Source organism: Dreissena polymorpha, chromosome 16 (genome assembly GCF_020536995.1).
Source record: "Dreissena polymorpha isolate Duluth1 chromosome 16, UMN_Dpol_1.0, whole genome shotgun sequence".
NCBI classification, from domain to species: domain Eukaryota; kingdom Metazoa; phylum Mollusca; class Bivalvia; order Myida; family Dreissenidae; genus Dreissena; species Dreissena polymorpha.
In genome coordinates this window covers 34,627,036-34,653,677 of record NC_068370.1, presented here as the reverse complement: position 1 = coordinate 34,653,677, position 26,642 = coordinate 34,627,036, and the positions used below count along the sequence as shown (strand labels likewise).

General features: G+C 33.8%; 1 protein-coding gene and 1 long non-coding RNA gene across 2 annotated transcripts; one reads left to right on the top strand and one right to left on the bottom strand.

Moving 5' to 3' along the window:
- The first annotated feature begins 5,176 nt into the window (after positions 1-5,176).
- LOC127862115 (uncharacterized) lies at positions 5,177-9,425 on the top strand. Its single transcript, XM_052401103.1, has 8 exons — positions 5,177-5,313; positions 5,756-6,931; positions 7,149-7,273; positions 7,526-7,749; positions 8,276-8,381; positions 8,587-8,750; positions 8,867-8,976; positions 9,152-9,425. The coding sequence occupies exons 1-8, from the start codon at positions 5,209-5,211 to the stop codon at positions 9,407-9,409; spliced, it is 2,268 nt and encodes a 755-aa protein (XP_052257063.1). The 5' UTR covers positions 5,177-5,208; the 3' UTR covers positions 9,410-9,425.
- Positions 6,357-9,359, bottom strand: LOC127862121 (uncharacterized). Its single transcript, XR_008040460.1, has 2 exons — positions 9,246-9,359; positions 6,357-8,317 (listed from the first exon to the last, which is right to left on the bottom strand). It is a non-coding gene; the product is annotated as an uncharacterized LOC127862121 (long non-coding RNA).
- Positions 9,426-26,642: the final 17,217 nt, after the last annotated feature.

Below are 26,642 nucleotides of genomic sequence, written 5' to 3'. Positions count from 1 at the left end.
GTACATGTATGAACTAGTGACCTCAAAATCAATAGGGGTCATCTGCGAGTCATGATCAATGTACCTATCAAGTTTCATGATCCTAGGCATAAGCGTTATTGAATTATCATCCGGAAACCATTTTACTATTTCGGGTTACCGTGACCTTAATCTTTGACCTAGTGACCTGAAAATCTATAGGGGTCATCTGCGAGTCATGATCAATCTACCTTTCAAGTTTCATGATCCTAGGCATGATAAGCGTTCTTGAATTATCATCCGGAAACCATTTTTCTATTTCGGGTCACAGTGACCTTGACCTTCGACCTAGTGACCTATAAATCAATAGGGGTCATCTGCGAGTCATGATCAATGTACCTATGAAGTTTCATGATCCTAGGCCTAAGCGTTCTTGAGTTATCATCCGGAAACCACCTGGTGGACGGACCAACCAACCGACAGACCGACATGTGCAAAGCAATATACCCCCTCTTCTTCGAAGGGGGGGGCATAAAAAAAATATATAAATAATTTGTTAAAGCAGTCGTCGAAATTCGCACTAGTCCGACAGCAAAAAACTAGTATTTTTTCTTTCTGGCTTGTAGGAAATCCAATGTTACAAGCCCGACGTGCTTGTACAATTAATTTAACAGAAAACGAGTTCCACTTTCATTTTCAATATTTGTAAACAAAGTGTTGAGCCGCTTAAATCAACAGCCGCTTACTAGTATGTTTTAAAGGGGCCTTTTCACTATTTTGTTTAAAAAGTATTTTAAGAAATCAATGCAAGAATACATGACAAGTAAGGATTGTGTCAAAAAGGTGCCATTTAAGGCCCTATTATCAGTTTTGGGTGCCCCACCTGTATAGGTGAGAAGACTGTTAGAAGACTGTGGGGACAGTGGGGTATGAGGAACAACTCATACACAGTAATTGACAGGTTCTTGTTGAATCAAGCATAGAATTATCTGAGCATCATAATTCAGTAGAATTGAAAAAAAGTTCAATCAACCAGAAAAATCAAATTGACAAACTTTGACTTATTTGCAAAATTTTGAGAGATTGGCCTACAAATTGCATGAACATGTATAAAATAGTGGGTATTAATAGCTTAAGACATTATTGGCAACATGTCTGTTTAATTTATATTATCAATATTGTTTAATTAGGCATGGAATATTAATTAAAATTGGGGGTAAAGTTCAATCGACCAGTATTGACCAGTAACAACCACTTCTGGAGTATTGACCGGGGCGGTTTTAACCGGTAAAAACCGCCGGTTAAAACCGGGGGCGGTCGATTGGTGCCAACCCTGAAAATCTCTGACCCGTCCCCACCCCAACCCCTATAACTTATGACCCAGGGGTCAGATCAAAATTCCAAATAGTGCAGGGTCGCACATAATGCTCATAGCTACGATGTGTTTAAGTTTCAAGGTTCTAGTGTTTATGGTGTAAGAGATAGTGGCTAGGACAGACGGACAGACTGATGGTGGAGATAACCACAATGAACCTGTTAACAGCCAACTAACGCTGCCAACAAAGCACAAGCTTTACGTGTCAGGATGTGGCACTATCTATACAAACTGCATAAGAAATAACAAGACGCTTAGGGTTTGAGGGACACCAAACCTGATTATGAGTCTTCCACGCCTTAAGCATCTTAACCCTTTGCATGCTGGGAAATTTGTCGTCTGCTAAAATGTCGTCTGCTGAATTTCTAAAATTAGCATTTTCTTCGATTTTTTTTCAAATAATACTATCAGAATAGCAAACAGTTTGGATCCTGATGAGACGCCACGTTCTGTGGCGTCTCATCTGAATCCAAACTTTTTTCAAAGGCCTTTTGTTCCCGCACTGAAAGGGTTAAATATACTTATTTGCTTGTGTACATGTACCTGATAATAAATTATTATTATTACCTGTTTTGGCATCGACAAGCTTTATCAATTGGCCCTCAAATTTTGCACATAAACGCTACACGATCAACCAATATGCCTTTTCATTTCAAGTTGGAAATCAATTTAGCCCTTATTCGGCCATAATAGGGTGGAGGATCGATTTAAAATACAACTATTCCAGATACAAAAATATTAATTCATTTATTTAATGCACTTATTTTCTTATCTTTTGCTGCGAAATGACCAGTCATATTTTGCACTAGCAGAAGAAATTTCTTTTTTTACATATGAAAGGTAAAAAGAAATTCAAGCAGCATTTTATAATATAAATTTAAAAATGCACTAAATCATGCACTTAAAAACAATATTATTGTGATTCTGTTATTTATAATCATATTATATGATAAATCTATATTGTTTGTATTTTTCCTAAACATTATTAGCCACCGTTGTGGTCAAACATATTTTTTTGTTTTATTAATGACGTTGTTTCACAGATTACTGTAACAGAGCTACAGATTGGGTGCGCATTTGTGTAAATACCCAATGTAAAATTGCCAATTACGCATAGAAAAATAAAACCATGCGTTCCGAAACCCAATTGAAATTGTCGATTACGCATATCATATTTTTCCTTTGCATAAGGAGTAAATCTGTCCCGGAAATACCCTGGTCCGAAATACCCGGATTCTTTCCGCTTTGTCCAAGCGCTTTCAGTATACGTGTTATTGTTGTGAACATGTCGAAACCGTGAGGCCTAAAAAATGGAAACATCGTATCCCAAGCACTAACAAACTCAATTTTAAGATATTCAACCGCAGGCAACACAAAATCAGAAGCGGAAAATATAGTGAAACTAATTTTTGACGATATTGTGTCGGAGGCAATCCGCTGTCAGTGCTTACATTGTAAGAAAACTGGTGGAAAAAATCGTTGAACTTTTTTTAAAAATCAAGACTGTATAATATGGATACATCTACATAATTACACAAAATCTCTGAAACTAATCAATTAAGAGTGGAACTTCAACCAGCTTATTCAGGTAAGCAGGTGAGAATTTAAGACAGTTAGACAATGAACATACCCAATTTTAAAACAAAAGTACCCAATTGTCAATTTAAGTAGTGGGTACCGACTTTTTTGTACCCAATTGAATATGAAAATACCCAATTGAACTCAAAAGAAGTGGGTATTTACCCAATTACTCAGAAAAGTTATCTGGAGCTCTGCTGTAACGTACAATCTTTATACAGAATGAAGGAGTTTTTATTTACAAGTACACTTTTTGTATTCTTTTGATAGTGTACTTAATTTTTGTTTTACTGCTAAATAAAATAACGCGTCAGACTAATGTCGTTAAAATCTAGAGTTTAAATTAAATTATGTCACACGATATACGTATTAAAATATTTAACAACTGCATGTCCGACTTGTCGTCATTACATTCAAGTCGTCATTAAATTCAAGATTTTAAATGAAAATACGTCACAAGATATATGTATTTCATACCATACGAGTTTTTTGGGATATTTTCAGATCTGAATACTGGTATTTTACATGTCTTAAACTTTAACTGTAATGTATCGCAGATTCAGAGATGTATGTTTTGTTGTAAAGGTCATTTAACCCAACAGATCCCAGACACAAAGAGTGTCCAAATTTGTGCAAACAATTTAATTACAACTTAGACATTTATCGATTGTCATTACCTGCTGTATAATTTATTTGTGTACTGACATATATTCAATTGTGGAGAAATCAACCGGGATCACCTTTGTGAGAATCTGGTGGAAAAATCACTGCAATAACCTGAGACATCAGTCTGTCATGATTGATATTGATCAGTTATACATATTTTTCTAATTCTGGCTACCATAACTTTAAATGTCGCTTTTTATGATTTTTGACTGGCGCGACTTAATTGTTATGGACCAATCCCATTAGGAAAGTCAACCAGAAAATCCCGAAAAGTTGACAGTTAACAAAGACCGGTCCAAAACAGGTTTTAAATGCAGTTATTGGCCCAAATCAATCACTTGATTGGAAAGATTGACATTTTTCACATTTAACCGATACATTCTTTCACAAAATACTATCTTAAACATTTAAAATTTATCTATTCTGCTCTTTCATATCGAGAAAAACAGCGATGTGACAGACTTTCTTGAAATGCGAATCTCCCGAGATTTCACGGTATTTCTACTTGTAGTAACATACCATATGTCGGTCAATAGCGATACATCGCTAATGTTATACTTGTTGTGTACAAACTGACTTAAAATAAAATTTGTATTCGTATATTTGTATACCATGTGCTCAAGTGTTTTCAAATTCAGAATGACATTTCCCGGTATTTTAGAATATTCTGGCTTGTTTTGTTAACAAATTGTAGTGTAAATACAAACTCAAAGTAAATATTTAAAACTACCCGATTCACACTGAAATCAGTTTTATAATCCACCAGACGTATGTTGTTAAACACAAATAATAGATTTCAGAAAACAATGGTAATGTTTACAATATCAGCAAAAGATGTCAAGGATGATCCGACAGTATCCAAATGAAAACTAGTCTTGGACAAAGCGACAATGGCTTCAAAATTGTGAATTTCAGACTGATGATAGTTATTTTCATCTATTGTTAGATGCATTTGAAACATTTAAACCTTAAAATATTCCTCGATGCAGTAATTTATATTCATTCACCAATATATGTAGACATGTATCCAAGAAAATGAGTATTCTTTGATTTATTGCGTGACATAAATATGTTACGAATCTGGTTGACTTTCGATACAGAGTTGGCTTCAGAGTACAGGTATGCAGTCTGCAAAATTAACCCATCGCCTGATCGCCAATGCGATGAAATCTCAGCTCTGGCGATGTAAAAAATGAATATAGATCGCCTGAATTGCGATGAAAAAAAAATCAGAGAAAATAAACCAATAAATAATCAATTTACGCATTTCAGGTGTAAATTCTTACAGTGACACCGCTTTGGTTACTTCCCTTAGTTTTCTATCGTTAGTGATCTCCCTTAGATGTTATAGAGAGTGTAAAGTCCGGCTCGCATATTTAAAATGTCGTAATACTTTTGGTAAACTGAAATTCCATTCTACGCCGATAAATGAAATAATAGTGCGTTTTTTTTTATAAATTAAGTAAAACGGTTGAATGTATGTTATTAATAGCCTTGAAATTACGAAATAACCGTAACAGTGTTTATTATTCATATGATTAAGATCGATACCCGTGAGCACCGGCTTTGAATTTGTACTGGTAAATACTTGCTGCCGAGAATTACACTTTTTTCGTCTGCTAAGGTCAAAAATGTTTAAGCTTAAAGCGCCGACATCTAGTTCTGTCCCTGGAAAAAAGAAGTTGCCACCACCAACGGATGAGACTGTAGCGAAACGCAGGAAATATGAGCAGCAAGTATGTTGCACTTTTAGTCCTATTCGTAGGCGGCTAAGGATAAAGACGCGCTTGTACTTTTTTCATTTTCTCGAATATGCCATGTGGGCGGGGTAGTTTAAAATGAAGGACTGATCATTCATATCACAATACAAGTTGACTACGAGATCAGGGTTTTAATTAATAGTTATTGCAAAGCCATTAGAGTGTAAAAACAGTTTACTATACTATTATTTATTTAATTATTGTCTGTTTCGCGTGATCTACTGCCGGAGATTAACTAGTTTATTCGGTCACTGCTTTATATAATAAGCCTTTATTTATAAGGTCACTAGTTTTTGCTGATGCAGTTAATTTTATAAGCTCATGAACCCAACATTGAAATAAAAACAAAATAACAGTTTGCTGTAGTGTTATCTTCCTAGTTTCTGTGTTTTTTAAGACATATTTGTACCAATTACAGGATAAAGAGCGTGTTTATCAGAAATGTTGGGAGGTTGGACGGGAATGGCTTGTTTATATATCTGAAAAGAAAGTAATGAAATGTCAAATATGCAGCCAGTACTGGGATTTAGAAAAAAGAAAGTCTCTTAGGCCTGAGGCAATCCAATGGCTGGAAGGGACTGACATTCTCAAAAAAGACAGTGTTGTCAAACACGAGAAGACAAAGTACCATGAAACGGCTGTGTTGTCTGGTGAGAAGTCTGTCCAGGAAATTCATACATCAAAAGCAGCAGAAGCCCTCAAACAACTTCGGGAGGCTGACAGAACCCAAATGAGTTACAAATTCAGAAATGCCCATGCTGTGGCAAAGTGGGATCTGTCACTCAAATCTTATGCTCGTCTGTGTGAGCTCGATCAAGCAAAAGGCCTCAAAATGAATAACACATATCAAAATGATATGTCAGCAAAGCATTTTATTGAATATCTTGCAAAGGACACACTATCTTTCATCCGTAGAGAGGTTGACAAAGCTAACTACCTCTCTATAACTGTAGACGGGAGTAGTGATGCTGCAGGCATAGAACAGGAATCGATATATGTGCATTTTGCCAGAGCTGGAAAAGTATATCAAAGGTTTATTTGCTTTGCCTCCCCCGTGACAACTGCCTCTTGTGACATTTATGACACAATTGTAGAAAGTTTGGACAGCTACTTGCCAGGAGCACGTGATAAACTTGTAGGTCTGACATGTGACGGAGCTTCCAATATGTTAGGTGTCCACAAGGGAGTTGGAGCTCTGCTGCTGAAGGAAAAGCCTGGCTTGGTAATAACTCACTGCCTTGCCCATCGGCTAGAATTAGCCATAAAAGATGTGTTTAAGACAAACAAGACATATGACAAAGCAATGACTTTATTAGTTGGTGTGTTCTACTGGTATAAACGCAGTTCCAAGCAACAAAAAGAACTAGCTAGAACCTTTAAAGCTCTTAATCCGAAATCAGTGCCATTGATGCCAACCAGAGCAGGCGGAACAAGATGGGTTTCTCATATGATGAAAGCCATCAACACATTTCTCAGGGCCTACGTCCCTATCACAACACATCTTGGACATGCCTCCAACAGCAACAGCAAGGCTGAAGGTCTGCACAAGTTGGCAACATCAATGACCATTATGGTTTTCCTGGTTGTACTGAAGGTAACCATTCTTTAATTTAAGTTACTATAAGGAGGTTTCACTGTTTGTATGATTGTATCAGTTCAGTGAAATGCAATTATTGAAAAGTAAACAAAGGATAAATAAATTAGCTTAATTCACATTCTGTTAAAATTAAGACCTTATTTCTACATTATATGGTTATATTTTCCTTTGATGTAAATGTATTTTATATTTGATTTTTAAAATTTTCATTCAGAACATTCTAGAGCCAGTCAGTCGTATGTCGAAGCTGCTGCAAGACCCAACAACTACTCTAGGCGATGTGAAACACATGAAGCAGTCAACTCTCCAGAGTTTATCAGATCTTGAGGTTTGCCAAAGGTAAAGAACATAATTATTCACATATGATATAAAAAATAATAATTATTAACATCCTTTTAAATAACATATTCATGAAACTCTATATATATTTTTTTTTATCAAAAATATGTTTACTGGTAAGGAGAAGAAAAACAAAATAATATATTAAAATCGATTTTAAAGATAGTGATTATTGCAAAGTACATCTTTTAAGAATAATACATTATTGAATTTGAACAAGAAAATTTGAAAGAATTATCTTCTGATAAATAGTGATGAGGAAGATGTTGTCAGAACAATCATGGAGAGTCAGACCTACAAAGGGGTCAAACTTACCCAGAAAGGGATTTCACCAAATAGCTATCAAAATGCTCTAGCAAACTCAGTATCTGAAGAAATCTCTGCAAGATTGTCTAATGATGATGATTTGTTAGAAGCATCACAGATAGTAAATTTCAAAATCTGGCCTAGTCATGACGACCGGAAGGCTATACAGGGTGAAGCTCATGTTCAAGTTACAAAATGTTATATGTTGAAAGTTGCCATGAATCACAGTGTTCTTTGTTTTTTGTTTGTTCTGCACATTAGTTGCCAGTTTGAACGTTTTAATTGATACTCTACACAAATAATTTAATTATGATTTGTTTGTCTTAAGTTATAATTATGGATTTCCATTTAATAACACACACGTTAAAATAATTATTTATTTTTGTCATGTACCTGTAGCACTTCTGTCAGTATTTTTTTTAATTTACAGACAGTCATTTATGACATTATATTATTTAATATGCCAGGATTATTATTATAAAGTTAAAAACCATTATTACATCTTTCTAAATTCTTCGATTCTTTAATGTTATCATGGAATTTTGGATTGAAATGCTACAAAGACAAGTGTTCTTCTACAAAAAAAAAACAAACACCAAATATATTCATTTTAAATAAATTAAGTCATTCAGACTCATTCTGATTTTGTGATGAGAATAATACTGAACGTTAATTAAAATTGTTCTTCTGTATCAGGGTTTGGTCGGAATCACATCACTGAGCTGTCCAAGCGTTTTCCTGCAATAGATGAGGAAGCAGTGAAAGTAGAGTTTCAACTCCTGAAGAATCTGCTGTATTCAAGGTGAATATAGTTTTTGATGTAAAAATGAATATTTTGAATTTCCAAATAACCTTTCACTTAAAAAACTTGTCTCCCCCAGTTCTTGAATTGAAAATGAAATTCTTTAACTAGCCTTAATGATAACTGATTTATTTATCAGAATTTTATGTTTAAATAAAAGATCAGTATTATTATACAATAAAAATATCCTTATAATATTTTCAAGGTATGGTGCCCAAATTAAAGAGCTGCATTGGGAAGATGCCGCTAGTGTTTTAAATGGCCATGGGGTTGATCAGGCTTTAGATATGGTTGACTTGATTCTGAGCCTCCCACCTACTTCAGTATTCAACGAGAGATCTTTCTCACACATGAAACTGATGAAGACAGGTAAACAAAAATATTTTTGGACAATTTAATTTAGTGTCAAATTGAATTATATTAATTTTATCTTTATGTGATCTTATTATTAGACTTAATGCATTTCTCATTATTTCCATCTAAAGACAGGAGATGCCGTCTGAAGAGCAGCACCATGTCAGGCTTGTGTTTGGTAAAATTGGAATCTGCACCTGTGGCATCATTTGACCCAACATCAGCAATAGATCTTTGGGCTGTAAGTCGTATAAAGAGAATGAAAAGTTTTATAATACTGCTATATTTCTTTTTTTCACAGGTTTACAGTAACAAAACTAAAAAGTCTTAACTTCCTATATTCACTACAGCAAGTGTTGTCAACAAATATTTGTATAATTTAAAACTTTTCAAAGTCTGTATGCAATATATTTCAGACCTCATCTTCCAGACCCAGGCGTCCGAACTTCATGAGAAAGAAGACAAAGGCATCAACAACCGTTGATGAGGTGTCAACTGATGTGGACGTACCTCTGGATGGAGCTAGATCTATTGACACTGACAGTCTTTCCGATGATGAGAGTGACGATGATGAGGATGATGATGATGTTGATGATGATGAAAACTTCGAAAATAATGAAAATAACATTGCAAAATATTGTAAAGAACTCTCAGAGTCAGATGTCATGGAATAAAAGTTTGAAACCTGGACTACTGATTTGTTTACAATCTTAACCCCCCAATTGCAATCTATATGGAACTTTAAATAACGACTGTTGTTGAATCGTCCTTTCATGATAATGTCACTGTAATGAATTCATTTTTGTCTGGCTATGAAAAATTCCCTCTGGCTATGACATTTTCAAAGTTTCATAGCTACATTGGCTATGAAGACAAAAAAGTTAGTTTTGCAGACTGGGTATGTCAATACCATATAAATTGTACGCTGAAGTTTCTTTAGCGTATATTTTTCTAATGTTGACAGACCATTGACATTGCTGGGGTTTGTTGATTTAAAGACTTATTATCATCACGGGCAGAAAAACATTATAGACATTAAACAGCGCGTCATTAAGTAGACAACAGCTGCACAACTGTATGGTAAAAGGTAAATATGTATCTTAATAATTATGTTGACAACTAGCTTACGTAGCAACGTCCGAAAATATGAAATATCCGACATGTATTTCAATATTTAAAATTCAAGATATAATGACGACTGAACTGTTTTACTTTAAGGAAAAAGCGGTAAAACTATGTTGAAAATGAAACACAACAAACTAAATACTTATCTGTTACGGCTAAACGACTTATTATCCCAATATAACACTGTCATTGAATCGCACATTTCAATTATAATTATTCCCCTTGAAAGTTAATGCATATTGATATAACGAATTCATCAAACGTTATCAAACATTAGTAATTTGAATTGCATCGGATTCGCACAATAATATGTGGATGTAAATCCGATCCGGTTGTTGTTTATGTGTCAAGCTCATTTTGTCAGTGAGATATAATAAATTTCTTGCGTAGTAAAATCTACTGTAAAGTACACAATGATACTTACATAATTCTGTCGTATCCGTCTGAATAAACATACGCTGCACAAAATATAGACATTTGTATTAATGATAATTAAACACAATCATATTTTCTGTGCTTATTGAATTAATAACACTGAGTTTCTTTGTCGCGTTACAAGATGGCGGATGTCTAACGCTGTTTGTGAAGTGACGTCACAATGTTTATTTGAGCGCGTGCCCGTTCCCACAAAAAAAATTAAACACAAAATACTCGAAAACTAGATTTTCCCCAGGTATAACGCCTACGCCAACAGGTAGATCGCATTCTTGTCCATATACATGTCAAATTTCAGCAAAAGTAACCGACTAGTTTTCAAGCGCCACAAATCGCGACTATATGCCTCAACTTAATGAAACTTAGCCCCCTTAATCATTCGTTCGATTGAACGTCATCAATGATGACGTCCAATACATCACTCATTCCATACTAGAGTTGCGACACCTTAAGGGTTTCGCGGGATGGAATGAGTGGGGAGATGAAATAAAATTGAAAACCTATTTCTTTTTATGCATTTAATGATGGTAACCAAAGTTCTCGCAAAAATTTAATATACATATCACATGAAATAAACCATAATACTCGCAGACATGTTTATTGTTTCGAAGCCGTTCGATTAGCTACCTTAAAAAGTAGAACATCAATTCCCATGACTATAATATTAAAAACGTGAAACGAGCAAACCACTGCATTGTGTCGGACATCCCCATCTTAAACACTATCGACTAGCATTAATATAAAGAAGTGAAACTCCAGCTGCTGGAGCAGTATTGAATTTTCATTAAAAACAAGGTTTCTTAAAAAATAATAAAAACACAATACCGCTACCAGCCTCTGAAGGCTGAAAATATAACAACATCGAAGATTAAGCCTTTTTCTGTGTCTACAAAATTCTGTGTATTTTATTGAAACATCATTATAGCTTTGCGTTCAAGATAGTGTTGAATTCATTTTGCAATGCAATCAGCGCTTTGATTTTATATTACGAAATGTACTACGCAGTACATTGTGTGACGTCATTTCGGTGACGAAACACAACAGTTTTATTTACACTCTCTGGAATTTAAGGACATGTCGCGGACGTTGTGTTTTTTATTTGTAAACTATTTGTTTAAAGCATCGAACGAATGCAAAACGTATTTCGGATTGTGTGTTCATCATGCATAAATGTAAACATAGATAGAAATACAATACAATTGTGTGGTTTGAACTAAGTTTCGATAAAGACATGGATTAATAAAGGTGGAAGTGCATATCGTTTCAAGGTGTTTGTTATAAACTTTGGATTAAAGTAGTCAACTTATTGTTACAAACATTGGATTAACGATGTCATTTAGATAAGCGTGACGTTTATACTTAATTAAGTATTTTTATAACTCTTGTTAAAGCTGAAATTGAGTCATCAAATTTCGCTACAAAACGGTGTCAGTTGCAATAGATATTTAAATGTGCTACGTTAAATTATTATTATGTTTGATTATTTTGTTTATTTGTTACGCACTTTATGCTGCTAATGATGTGTTGCTCACGGCAAGCCTCGCCGTGTAAACCTTTCTTCAACTCGTCGGACAAATTCAAGTACACGTGATACTTGCATTGTATTTTATTTTTTTCTATGAATTTGATGAAGGTCACCAAAGATATCGCAGGGATTTTAATATACATGAAACTATTTCAATAAGTGCTATTTTGAGAAGTCCGTCCCCGCTCTGCCGTTTGTTATTGTTCGAATCATACTATTTTGCTTATCTATATAAACATTTCTCAAAACCGGCTTTCCGTACTTTTATTTTGCATGCAACTGATTGCGCAATTATGACGTATGTTGTGTGACGTAATTTATTTGTCAAAACAAACAATTTTAAGTTAAATTCTCTGGATGTTTTTAACAGTTATTTATTTGTTTAAAGCATAGAACGAATGCAAAAACGTATTTCGGATTGTGTGTTTATCATACATAATTGTAATTGTTATACATATTGGATTATCGTCGTCATTAAAGGGATCTTTTCACGCTTTGGTAAATTGACAAAATTGAAAAAAGTTGTTTCAGATTCGTAAGTTTTCGTTTTAGTTATGATATTTGTGAGGAAACAGTAATACTGAACATTAACCATGCTCTAATATAGCCATTATATGCATCTTTTGACGATTTTAAAACCTAAAAATTATAAAGCGTTGCAACGCGAAACGATTGAATAATTTGGAGAGTTCTGTTTTTGTCGTTAAATTTTGTGAAACTACGAAGATTGCTTATATAAGGTATAAAATACGTCAAGCATGTGTACTCGGCGTAATAGCTCAGTAGGTTAAAGCGTTTTTACTTCAGGACTCAGGCAGGACTCCAGGGGTCACTGGTTCGAAACCTGCTTCGGGCAATGTTCTTTTCCTTTTTTTATTTTTTTTTCTTGATTTTTTACTGGAGCTTTTACGATCCAATGTTTACATTTATCAATATAAAGCATTTAATGAATAAGTTAAACAAATGCCAAAATCTGTGAAAAGGCCCCTTTAAGGTAAGCGTGTTGTTTATACTTAATTGATTTGCTGCTCACGTTTATTTATTGATTCAATAATTAAACCCTAAATTAATAATGTATTTGTCTCATGATTATCATGTATTTTAAAGGTATTATCGGATAAATAGAATACCATGTTAATACGAGTGTGTTCTTACATTTATCCGACACGTCTTGGAAAGCCTCGCCGTGTAAACCTTTCTTCAACTTGTCGCTCACAATAACACATAGATTTATGTCATTTATATATATATCTAAACAACCACACTCGATCTCCACAAAAGACATACATGTGTACTTCGTATTGATATTCAAACACAATTATTACGTCGTTGTTTATCGATTTAACGCCTAACTGTATATTGCATTAATAATGAGTAACGTCAGTTACTTTGTTTTCTTAACAAGATGGAAGCTAGCCTAAGCGCTTTTATTACGTGACGTCACAATGTTTATCTTAGCGCGTGTGGTTTCGCAGAAAAAATATTTAAACACAAAATACTCGAAAAGTTGTTTTTTCCCAGATATGACGACAACGCCAACAGGTAGATCGCATTCTGGTTCATATACATGTAAAATTTCAGCAAACGTGTTGGGCCAGTTTTCAATTGACTCAAATCGCGACTATATGCCCCAACTTAACGAAACTTAGCCCCCTTTATCATTCGTTCGATTGAACGTCATCAATGATGACGTCCAATACATCACTCATTCCATACAAGGGACAAAATTGTCACAAAACCAGGTTTTCATTGTGAAAAAAAAATCTGATAGGGAGAAAAGTCAAACTGAACTTTTGAAATGAACAAACAAAATTAACCCCCTTTATAAGTTTGTTTTTTAAAAAAATCTATTTTTATTCGTGGCAACCTTGACATTGGAGATATTGACGTGATTCTTTCGTGCGACACACCGTCCCATGATGGTGAACAAATGTGCCAAATGATTTTAAAATCACACAATGAATGACATAGTTATGGCCAGGACAAGCTCATTTATGGCCATTTTTGACCTTTGAACTCAAAGTGTGACCTTGACCTTGGAGATATCGACGTAATTATTTCGCGCGACATACCGTCCAATGATGGTGAACAAATGTGCCAAATGATTATAAAATCTGACAATGAACGACATAGTTATGGCCCGGACAAGCTTGTTCCGCCAGCCCGCCCGCATTCACCAATCTAATAACCATTTTTTTCCTTTGGAAAACCTGGTTAAAAATCCTGACGATTTATTTACATGCTAACGCAGTGTAATAGTTAACAGAGATGCACTTAAATTTTTGCCAGTTATCAGAAAGTCCACGGAAAGCACGTTTTTTACATGCTGCGTATGACGCAATAAAACATTTCTTTGTACATGTATCGTATTGCATCGTATTGCATTCAATCTAAATTTAAATTCGCTCGTCCAATGAAAGCTGTGTCCCATAATGCACTGTACTAATTTTTCTGAAAAATGGCGTAGGCATATGAATTTGTTTACGAAGTTCGTAAACATATTTCTTGTCATAAATGTTAAACATTATTTTTTCGTAAGTGATGTAATTATATTGGATTATCGGATAAATGTGCACATTAGAAAAGCGGTAGTTATACTGTTATCGCTCGATTCGGTTTACATGCATGTATTTGCGGTTGACAACACAGCATGAAGATACACAAGACCTATATTATAGGCTATACTTTACCTGTTTTTATAGCCCCTTAAATAAATTAGCTCAAAACTTATAACGCTTTCCGTTTATAACGCTGTTGCGTGGCTTGGACCCCGTCATCCGCGTTATATTGGAGTGACAGTGTATGCATATTCTTAGTGTAAAAGGGGCAATAATCCTGTCAAAATGCTTGATACAGTTGTCTGCTCTTGTTTATAGATAAGGGTCATGTTGGTAAAGAAGTACATGTATGCAAAATATAAAAGTAATTTGTTAAAGGACAAAGAAAATATTTGGGGTAGTACACAAACTTTAACATGTGCACGCTAACGGTAACGCTGACGTGATCAGAATAGCTCCATTATATATATTTCATATATATTAGTCGAGCTAAAAATGAGTGAAAATCTCTGACCCGTCTCCACCCCATCCCCTTTAACTTTTGACCCAGGGGTCAGATCAAAATTCCAAATAGTGCAGGGTCGCACATAATGCTCATAGCTACCATGTGTTTAAGTTTCAAGGTTCTAGTGCTTATGGTGTAGGAAATAGTGGCTAGGACAGACGGACAGACTGATGTTGGAGATAACCACAATGAACCTGTTAACAGCCAACTAACGCTGCCAACAAAGCACAAGCTTTACGTGTCAGGATGCGGCACTATCTATACAAACTGCATAGGGAATTACAAGACGCTTAGGGTTTGAGGGACACCAAACCTGATTATGAGTCTTCCACACCTTAAGCATCTTAATAACCCTTTGCATGCTGGGAAATTTGTCGTCTGCTAAAATGTTGTCTGCTGAATTTCTAAAATCAGCATTTTCTTCATTTTTTTTTCAAAGAATACTATCAGAATAGCAAACAGTTTGGATCCTGATGAGACGCCACGTTCTGTGGCGTCTCATCTGGATCCAAACTGTTTTCAAAGGCCTTTAAAATTCGGTTCCCGCACTGAAAGGGTTAAATATACTTATTTGCTTGTGTACATGTACCTGATAATAAATTATTATTATTACCTGTTTTGGCATCAACAAGCTTTATCGATTGGCTCTCAAATTTTGCACATAAACGCTACACGATCAACCAATATGCCTTTTCATTTCAAGTCGGAAAGCAATTTAGCCCTTATTCGGCCATAAAAGGGTGGAGGATCTATTTAAAGTACAACTATTCCAGATACAAAAATATGAATTCATTTATTTAATGCACTTATTTTCTTCTCTTTTGCTACGAAATGACCATAAACCAGCTTACGCATATTTTGCATTAGCAGATAATATTTCTTTTTTTTCATATGAAAGGTAAAAAGAAATTCAAGCAGCATTTTATAATATAAATTTTAAAATGCACTCAATCATGCACTTTTAAACAATATTATTGTAATTCTGTTATTTATAATCATATTAATAATGCCTCATTTTTCTCAATTTTATGGTTTACTATCTATTTTTCCCAATTTTATGGTTTATCTTGATTATTTTCTGAATTCAAAAGACACTGGCTTAAAAAAACTGTCTATGCATGTAACTGTTTATTGAAATCTCTTTATGAGTGATTATAAATGCATGATAAAATTCTAACATGTTATGTAATAGATAAATCTATATTGTTTGTATTTTTCGTAAACATTATTAGCCACCGTTGTGGTCAAACATATTTTTTTGTTTTATTAATGACTTTGTTTCACAGATTACTGTAACAGAGCTACAGATAAGGTGCGCATTTGTGTAAATACCCAATGTAAAATTGCCGATTACGCATAGAAAAATAAAACCATGCGTTCCGAAACCCAATTGAAATTGCCGATTATGCATATCATATTTTTCCTTTGCATAACGAGTAAATTTGTCCCGGAAATACCCTGGTCAGAATACCCGGATTCTTTCCGCTTTGTCCAAGTGCTTTCAGTATAACCTTCAGCACAATAATATGTACGGAAAAAAGTGTGTGACTACGTGTTATTGTTGTGAAAATGTCGAAACCGTGAGGCCTTAAAAATGGAAACATCGTATCCTAGGAACAAAGAAACTCAATTTTAAGATATTTAACCGCAGGCAACACAAAATCAGAAGCGGAAAATATAGTGAAACTAATTCTTGACGATATTATGTCGGAGGCAATCGCTGTCAGTGCTTACATTGTAAGAAAACTGGTGGAAAAAACCGTTGAACTTTTTTTTTTAATCAAGACTGTATATTATGGATACATCTACATAATTACACAAAATCTCTGAAACTAATCAATTAAGAGTGGAACTACAACCAGCTTATTCAGGTAAGCAGGTGAGAATTTAAGACAATGAACATACCCAATTTTAAAACAAAGGTACCCAATTGTCAATTAAAGTACCCGGTAGTGGGTACCGACTTTTTTGTACCCAATTGAATATGAAAATACCCAATTGAACTCAAAAGTAGTGGGTATTAACCAAATTACTCAGAAAAGTTATCTGGAGCTCTGCTGTAACGTACAATCTTTATACGGAATGAAGGAGTTTTTATTTACAAGTACACTTTTTGTATTTTTTTGATAGTCTACTTAATTTTTGTTTTACTGTTAAACAAAATAACGCCGCACGCGTCAGACTAATGTCGTTACAATCTAGAGTTTAAATGAAATTATGTCACACGATAGACGTATTAAAATATTTAACTGCATGTCCGACTTGTCATCATTAAATTCAAGTAGTCATCAAATTCAAGATTTAAAATGAAAATACGTCACAAGATATATGTATTTCATACCATACGAGTTTTTAAGGATATTTTCAGATCTGAATACTGGTATTTTACATGTGTTAAACTTTAACTGTAATGTATCGCAGATTCAGAGATGTATGTTTTGTTGTAAAGGTCATTTAACCCAACATATCTCAGACACAAAGAGTGTCCAAATTTGTGCGAACAATTAAATTAAAACTAAGACATTTATCGATTGTCATTACCTGCTGTATAATTTATTTGTGTACTGACATATATTCAATTGTGGTGAAATCAACCGGGATCACCTTGGTGAGAATCTGGTGGAAAAATCACTGCACTAACCTGAGACATCAGTCTGTCATGATTGATTGCTCAGTTGTACATATTTTTCTTACGTCTGGCTACCATAACTTTAAATGTCGCTTTTTATGACTTTTGACTGGCGCGACTTTATAGTTATGGACCAACCCCATTACGAAAGTCAACCAGAAAATGCCCAAAAGTGGACAGTTAACAAAGACCGGTCCAAAACAGCTTTTAAATGCAGTTATTGGCCCATATCAATCACTTGATTGGAAAGATTGACATTTTTCACATTTAACTGATACATTCTTTCACAAACTACTATCTTAAACATTTAAAATTTATCTATTCTGCTCTTACATATGGAGAAAAACAGCGATGTGACAGACTTTCTTGAAATGCGAATCTCCCGACATTTCACGGTCATATGATGGTATTTCTACTTTTAGTAACATACCATGTGCTCAAGTGTTTTCAAATTCAGAATGACATTTCCCGGTATTTTAGAATATTCTGGCTTGTTTTGTGAACAAATTGTAGTGTAAATACAAACTAAAAGTAAATATTTAAAACTACCCGATTCACACTGAAATCAGTTTTATAATCCACCAGACTTATGTTGTTAATCACAAATAATAGATTTCACAAAACAAAAGTGATGTTTACAATTTCAGCAAAAAAATGTCAAGGTCGTTCGAAAGTATCCAAATTAAAACTAGTCTTGGACAAAGCGACAATGGCTTCAAAATTGTGAATTTCAGACTGATGAGAGTTATTTTCATCTATTGTAAGATGCATTTGAAACATTTGAACCTTAAAATATTCCTCAGTGCAGTAATTTATATTCATTCATCAATATATGTAGAAATGTATCCAAGAAAATGAGTATTCTTTGATTTATAGCGTGACATAAATATGTTACGACTCTGGTTGACTTTCGATACAGGGTTGGCTTCAGCGTACAGGTATGTCAATACTATATAAATTGTACGCTGAAGTTTCTTTAGCTAATATTTTTCTAATGTTGACAGACCATTGACATTGCTGGTGTTTGTTGAGTTAAAGACTTATTATCATCAGGGGCAGGAAGACATTATAGACATTAAATAGCGTATCATTACGTAGACAACAGTTGCACAACTGTATGCGTAAAAGGTAAATCAGTATATTAATAATTATATTGACAACTAGCTTACGTAGCAACGTCCGAAAATATGAAATATCCGACATCTATTTCAATATTTAAAATTCAAGATATAATGACTACTGAACTGTTTTACTTTAAGGATAAAACAGTAAAACTATGTTTTAATGAAAATGAAACACAACAAACTAAATACTTATCATGATAACGGCTAAACGACTTATTATCCCAATATAACACTGTCATTGAATCGCACATTTCAATTAAAATTATTCCCCTTGAAAGTTAATGCATATTGATATAACGAATTCATCAAACGTTATCAAACATTAGTAATTTGCATTGCATCGGATTCCCACAATATTATGTGAGTGTAAATCGGATCCGGTTGTTGTTTATGTGTCAAGCTCATTTTGCCAGTGAGATACTTAAATTTCTTGCGTAGTAAAATCGGCTAGATTGAACTTTACCGGTACGCAGTTGTTTACCACTATCAAATCTACTATAAAGTACACAAAGATACTTACATAATTCTGCCGTATCTGTCTGAATAAACATCCACTGCACAAAATATAGGCATTTGTATTAATGATTATTAAACACAATCATATTTTTCTGTGTTTATTGAATTAATAACACTGAGTTTCTTTGTCGCGTTACAACTTACAAGATGGCGGATCTCTAGCGCTGTTCGTGAAGTGACGTCACAATGTTTATTTGAGCGCGTGCCGTTTCCCATAAAAAATATTTAAACACAAAATACTCGAAAAGTTGTTTTTTCCCAGATATGACGACAACGCCAACAGGTAGATCGCATTCTGGTTCATATACATGTCAAATTTCAGCAAACGTGTTGGGCCAGTTTTCAATTGACTCAAATCGCGGCTATATGCGCCAGCTTAATGAAACTTAGCCCCCTTTATCATTCGTTCGATTGAACGTCATCAATGATGACGTCCAATACATCACTCATTCCATACTAGAGTTGCGACACCTTAAGGGTTTCGCGTGATGGAATGAGTGGAGAGATGAAATCAAATTGAAAATCGATTATTTCTAAAAAAAAATGGTACGAAAAAATATGTGGGTAGGAAAAAAAAAACAAATTTGGGTACGAAAACAAATTTGAGTACGATAAAAAGGGTACAAACAAAATAAGGGAACGAAAAAACTATTTTGGTACGAAAAAAATGGGTACAAATAAAAAATAAGGTACGAAAAAATTTGTGTACGAAAAAAAAAATGAGTACGAACAAATGGGTACGAAGAAATTTGGGTACGAACAAATTTGTGTACGAAAAAATTGGATACAAAAAAATGTGGGTACGAAAAAAAAATTGGTTATGAAAAAAAATTAGGGTACGAAAAACTATTTGGGTACGAAAAAAAAGGTTCAAATAAAAATTTGGGTACAAAAAAAATTGGGAACAAAACGAATATGGGTACGAAAAAAATTTGAGTACGAACAAATGGGTTCAAAGAAAGTTGGGTTCGAACAAATTTGTGTAAAAAAAAAATTGGGTACGAAAAAAAATTTGGTTATGAAAACCTATAGGGAACGAAAAAATTAGGGTACAAAAAACTATTTGGGTACGAAAAAAAAAGGGTACATATATAAATTTGGGTACCAAAAAAATTGGGTACGAAACAAATTTGTGCACCGACGGACAGACGAAGCGGCGACTATATGCTCCCCCTAAAAAATTTGGGGGGGAGCATAATAAACAAGTTATGGCAATTTAAAGGTGGTACGCAAACTTAATAATAGATTTATCAATTATATGCTTATTCTAAGTGAAAAAAAGGCCATAATTGTTACAAAATACTTGATACAGTTATCTGCTCTTGTTTATACATTGGGGTCATGTTGGTTAATAAGCAAAATACATGGTGTATGAACGCAATATGTCAAGGGACATAAAAAATATTTGAGGTCATATGCAAACTTTAACATAGATTTATCAATAATATGCATATTATTCTAAGTGAAAAGGGGCCTAATTCTGTTAAAATGCTTGATACAGTAAATGAGTTGTCTGCTCTTGTTTATAGATTGGGGTTATGTCGGTAATGAAGTATGCAAAATATAAAAGCAATATGTCAATGGACATAGGAAATATATTTGAGGTGGTACGCAAACATTCCAATGCGCACGCCGACGCCGGGTTGAGTAGGATAGCTCGACTATATATATTTCATATATAACAGTCAAGCTAAAATGTAAATATACCATAAACAACAGGCTAACCTCAATCACAACTTTAATGCAATGCTTATAACAATAGAATACAATGATATGCCAGGGATTGAAACTAACTGTTTACTATTGTGGGCAACCATCTTTAGTATTTTGGTTGCCCAGATAAAGAATAACGAGCCCAGAAATATGAACATGTTAATATTATACATTCTTTTAATAAAATAATAGATAATTAAATACATTTGCTGACAACACATGTTCAATGCATGATGTTTTATTATGAGCCTGAATTGAATCATGTCCTATTCCTAAATAATGAATGTTATTTAACTAGTATTGATCCATGGTGATCAATTGTTTTTCAATTTTTATTGCAGTGAATTGTTTTAAGCTTTAAAAAAAGAAGTTTACCAACTTTTGAAATTGAGTTGCCCAGGCCAAAATCTACTTGCCCCGGGTTCACGGTAAACCACTTATTTCCATCCCTGTATGCTCTTCATTTTCTGTTCTTCCATCGCATTCTCAAAATTAAATTTAAAGCCGATATTTTTTAATAACATTAGTATGAATTACTAACCATTATCACCCAAAAAACAATTTTACAAAGCTGTAATCCCGTCGTAGAGATTTAGTTTACTATTATCAGTGTTCTCTTTAAATACCGGCTGCTAGCGATCTTGCCGGTTACATTAACTCTTGATGCTGGCTACTTTTCCCAAATATATCAAGTAAATGTCACAAATGCTTTGGTTTTACTGCATAGTTGCCGGCCATATAACTGGCTACTCAAATTTTTCTGGAAAACACTGAACTATGCATGACAAACACACAAAAATTAAATACATCTTAGATTCATTGTAAAAAATAAATTGACACTTCCAGCTTGTCGTCACTAAAATCCAAAGATTCAAATAATTTTCCACGAGATACGTCAACAATTGCGTAATCAAATGAATGAAAAATAAAAGTAAAGAAAGCCGGATTTTACATAAATTTCAGGTTGAAACACAACAAGGTAAAGGTAGTCGGTGAGATATAATAATAATACAGTTAGTAAGGCTCGTACCCTGGGTACGGTAAATATACTAAAACATACCCGGGAATTTTAACACTAAATCGGTTGTTGTCGGCTATTTTGTAAAAATTAATTATGTTTACATTTATGTCAATTTTCTGTTAAATGGCATTTATACAATGTATTATCAAAACTCATTTTTACAATCATTAATGTGATTCAATTTAAAATCTTAAATTGTTTAAAGTCGCGTCATTGTATGACGTTGTCAAGTATATTTTCCGCGATGTCGCACGTTCACTTTTTACCGTCATAGATTTTTTTAAAGAAACATTTTTTGGTTTGCGAGGTCCGTTAAATGGGGAACACCATATTTGGTATTTATATTATGTTTTAACAAATAATTCATGCTGTGTAATAAATATTGTATAAGATATTTCGATATTTATTGAAAATGTTTCAAATTGTTATTTATGAAACCTTTTATTCTAATGAGTGTATGCTATCATATTATACTTCGAAAAGCAGATCTGTTGTACTATAATCGTATTATTCATTCTTTATTGTTAATTTCATTTATTGTAGAGAATCGTCAATGTTACATCTAGTCGCCAATCCTTGTCGTTAGTGTTAGTTTTCAATGCTTGTTATCATTGCCGTCAATGTTAGTCGTCAATCCTTATCGTCATTATACATGAAGGAAATAAAAGCAGAAACAGAGACGTATTCTTGATTACTTGATTATTCCTACGGCGTCCTCTCAACACTCATACTAAAAAGCATGTTGATGCAGATTTTTTTTAAAGAGAAGTTTCTTTAAGGTAAACAATATTGTTTTACTTTAATCGCTAGCATGTTTAACGACATCGGATTTTTGGCAGATATACAACTGGGATACAATCTAATATTTGCGGGTATGTTTAAGTTTCTTTACCGTACCCGGGCTACATGTAAGTAAAGTTAAGAGTACCCGGGGTACATGTACCGGTAAGTAGTACCCGAGCCGAGAATGTCAACTGAAGGTGTTAGAGATGCATTGAACCATAAGATTAAAAAGGGTAATTAACCACGGGCTTATTAAAATTAAAACGATGACATTACATTGTACCAGCTGTTTATTGTTGTATACTGTAAGCTTGAAATATTTTAAATAATGTAAACAACTTACCTTGTATAAAGTTGGCACATTGTTGTCAGGTGTAGAAACTATTATACTTATTTCTGTTAAGTTGCACTGGCTGAACCAAAAGAATTATGTAGTCGTTTCTAAATAATCACGAAACAATCTACTAATGCATATATGCTTGCCAGTTGCTGAGTTTGTGCATTTCCATTCATTATACTATCGGCCTTGGCAAACAGCGTAGACTCAGATTAGACGCCGCATGATGTCTGCTCTTTGGTACGCAGAAGATTTGCATATCCACGGGTGTTTTATGTCAAATGTTATGGTTTTTCAATAGATCGTATACTTATCTACAAAACAGCGAATTAGCGTTCACTTGACATCGTTTTTAATTATGTTATTTTGTTAATACTTTCTCGCGTTCTTTTCGCCTTTGGTCGACGCCGTCTGCTATTTCAAACGATGAAGATTTCCATATCCACTGGCGTTTTTTTATGTCAAATGTTAGTGTTTTCCAATGGATCGTATACTTATCTACAAAACAGATAAGTAGCGTTCACTTTACATCGTTTGAGATGATGTTTTTTTGTAAATACTTTTAAAGCGTTCTTTCTGTCGAAGTCGGCCATTTTGACGTGTGTGAACAAATACCGACATTCCCGCAATTACCAAAATCCCCAGGAATCCCCGAGATCCCACGAAATCCCCATTAATATTGATTATTTATCGAAAAACTGCGTATTTTAATATAGATTGTTGCGAAATACACTGAAATCACTAATGAAACATTGTTTTTATCAAAGTTTGATTTCGGGGATTTCGGTAGGGTTTCGGTATATCCACATACCGCATTTTGTAATTCCGGTTATGTAAAACTTGCGAAACTTTTTCGTGATTTAATCAAAAACTAGATTTTTCACAGGTAAAACGCCTACGCCAACAGGTAGATCGCATTCTTGTCCATATACATGTCAAATTTCAGCAAAAGTAACCGACCAGTTTTCAAGACTCCCAAATCGCGACTATATGCACCAACTTAATGAAACTTAGCCCCCTTTATCATTCGTTCGAATGAACGTCATCAATGATGACGTCCAATACATCACTCATTCCATACTAGAGTTGCGACACCTTAAGGGTTTCGCGGGATGGAATGAGTGGAGAGTTCAAATCAAATCGAAAATCGATTATTTCTAAAAAAAAATTGGTACGAAAAAATATGTGGGCAGTGGGTACGAAAAAGAAATAAAATTTGGGTACGAAAACAAATTGGAGTACAAAAAAAAAGGGTACGAACAAAATAAAGGTACGAAAAACTATTTGGGTACGAAAAAAATGGGTACGAATAAAAAATTAGGTACGAACAAATTTGTGTACGAAAAAAATTTGAGTACGAACAAATGGGTACGAAAAAAATTTGGGTACGAACAAATTTGTGTACAAAGAAATAATGGGTACGAACATAATATGGGCAGGAAAAAAACTAATTTGGTTACGAAAACAAATTAGAGTACGAAAAAATAAAGGAAACTAAAAAAATAAGGGTACGAAAAACTATTTGGGTAAAAAAAAATGGGTACAAATAAAAATTTAGTTACGAAAAAATCTGGGTACGAAACAAATTTGGGTACTAAAAAATTGGGTACGAATTTTTTTATTTGGGTACGAAAAAAATGGGTATGAAAAAAAAATTGGGTACGATTAAATTTGGGTACGAAAAAGATTGGTACGAAAAAAAAATGGGTACGAACAAATTTGGGTACGAAAAACATTTGGGTACGAAAAAAATGGGTACGAAAAAAAAAAATTTGGTACAAAAACAATTGGGAACAAAAAACATTTTGGTACGAAAAAAATGGGTACGAAAAAAAAAATTTGGTACGAAAAAAATTTGGTACGAACAAAAATTTAGGTACGAAAAAAATGGGAAAGAACAAAATTGGGTACGAAAAAAAAGGGGCACGAAAAAAATTGGGTACAATAAAAATTGGGTACGAAAAACATTTGGGTACGAAAATAATGGGTACGAATTTTTTTTTAGGTACGAACAATTTTGGGTACGAAATACATTTGGGTACGAAAAAAATGATTACCAAAATTGAAAAATTGGGTTATGAAAAATCTAATTTGAATTGTCTAGCCCTTGAATTGTCTCCTGGGGGTGAATTGTCTTGTGGTTGCTATTAAAGCTACATGTACTTCCGGCCAAGCCACGTGTTTATAGCGATTGCACAATAAAAAACATCACTTTTTCGTGATTTAATCAAAAAGTAGATTTTTCCAAGTTATAACGAATACGCCAACAGGTAGATAGCGTTATATGTACAGTTAATGGAAAATTTCAAAGGGCCATACATTGTAACTCTGTGAAAAATCATCCGACCAGAACCGGCTGATAATAAGCATGTGTCCTCTTGGTAGTGAAGCTACCCATTAAGTTTAATTGAATTCCAGTCATTAGTTGCTGAGAAATAGCCCAGACAAAAATTTTGCACGAACGGACAGACGAAGCGGCGACTATATGCTCCCCCCTTAAAAAATTTGGGGGGAGCATAATAAAGAAGTTGTGGCCATTTAAAGGTGGTACGCAAACTTTTAAATAGATTTATCAATTATATGCTTATTCTTAGTGAAAAAAAAGGCCATAATTGTTACAAAATGCTTGATACAGTTATCTGCTTTTGTTTATACATTGGGGTCATGTTGGTTAAGAAGCAAAATACATGTTTGAAAGCAATATGTCAAGGGACATAGAAAATATTTAAGGTGGTATGCAAACTTTAACATAGATTTATCTATAATATGCATATTCTAAGTGAAAATAGGCCTAATTCTGTTAAAATGCTTGATAAAGTTGTCTGCTCTTGTTTATAGATTGGGGTTATGTTGGTAAAGAAGTATGCAAAATATAATAGCAATATGTCAATGGACATAGGAAATATATTTGAGGTGGTACGCAAACATTCCAATGCGGGCACCTACGCCGGGGTGAGTAGGATAGGTCCACTATATATATTTCATATATAATAGTCCAGCTAAAAAGTAAATATACTATAAACAACAAGCTTACCTCAATCACAATTTTAATGCAATGCAGTTAAACAATAAAGTTACAATGATATGCCAGGGATTGAAACTAACTTTTTACTATTGTGGGCAACCATCTTTAGTATTTTGGTTGCCCAGATAAAGAATAACGAGCCCAGAAATATGAACATGTGAATATTATTATACATTTTTTAAATAAAATAATAGATAATTATATACATTTGCTGACAAAACACATGTTCAATGCATGATGTATTATTATGAGCCTGAATTGAATCATGTCCTATTCCTAAATAATGAATGTTATTTAACTAGTATTGATCCATGGTGATCAATTGTTTTTCAATTTTTATTGCACTGAATTGATTTAAACTTAAAAAAAAAGAAGTTTACCAACTTTTGAAAATGAGTTGCCCAGGCCAAAATCTACTTGCCCAGGGCTCATGGGAAACCACTTATTTCCATCCCTGTATGCTCTTCATTTTCTGTTCTTCCATCCCATTCTCAAAATTAATTTTAAAGCACAATATTTTTTAATAACATATGTATGAATTACTAACCATTTTCACCCAAAACACAATTTTACAATGCTGTAATCGTGTCGTAAAGATTTAGTTTACTATT

What these genes read in the sequence shown, in the direction of transcription:
- LOC127862115 (XM_052401103.1), top strand. Translation starts at nt 5,209, where the DNA reads ATGTTTAAGCTTAAAGCGCCGACATCTAGTTCTGTCCCTGGAAAAAAG. An exon ending in TTTTCCTGGTTGTACTGAAG is followed by an intron (nt 6,932 to 7,148) that starts GTAACCATTCTT and finishes ATTTTCATTCAG; the next exon opens with AACATTCTAGAGCCAGTCAG. An exon ending in CGACCGGAAGGCTATACAGG is followed by an intron (nt 7,750 to 8,275) that starts GTGAAGCTCATG and finishes CTTCTGTATCAG; the next exon opens with GGTTTGGTCGGAATCACATC.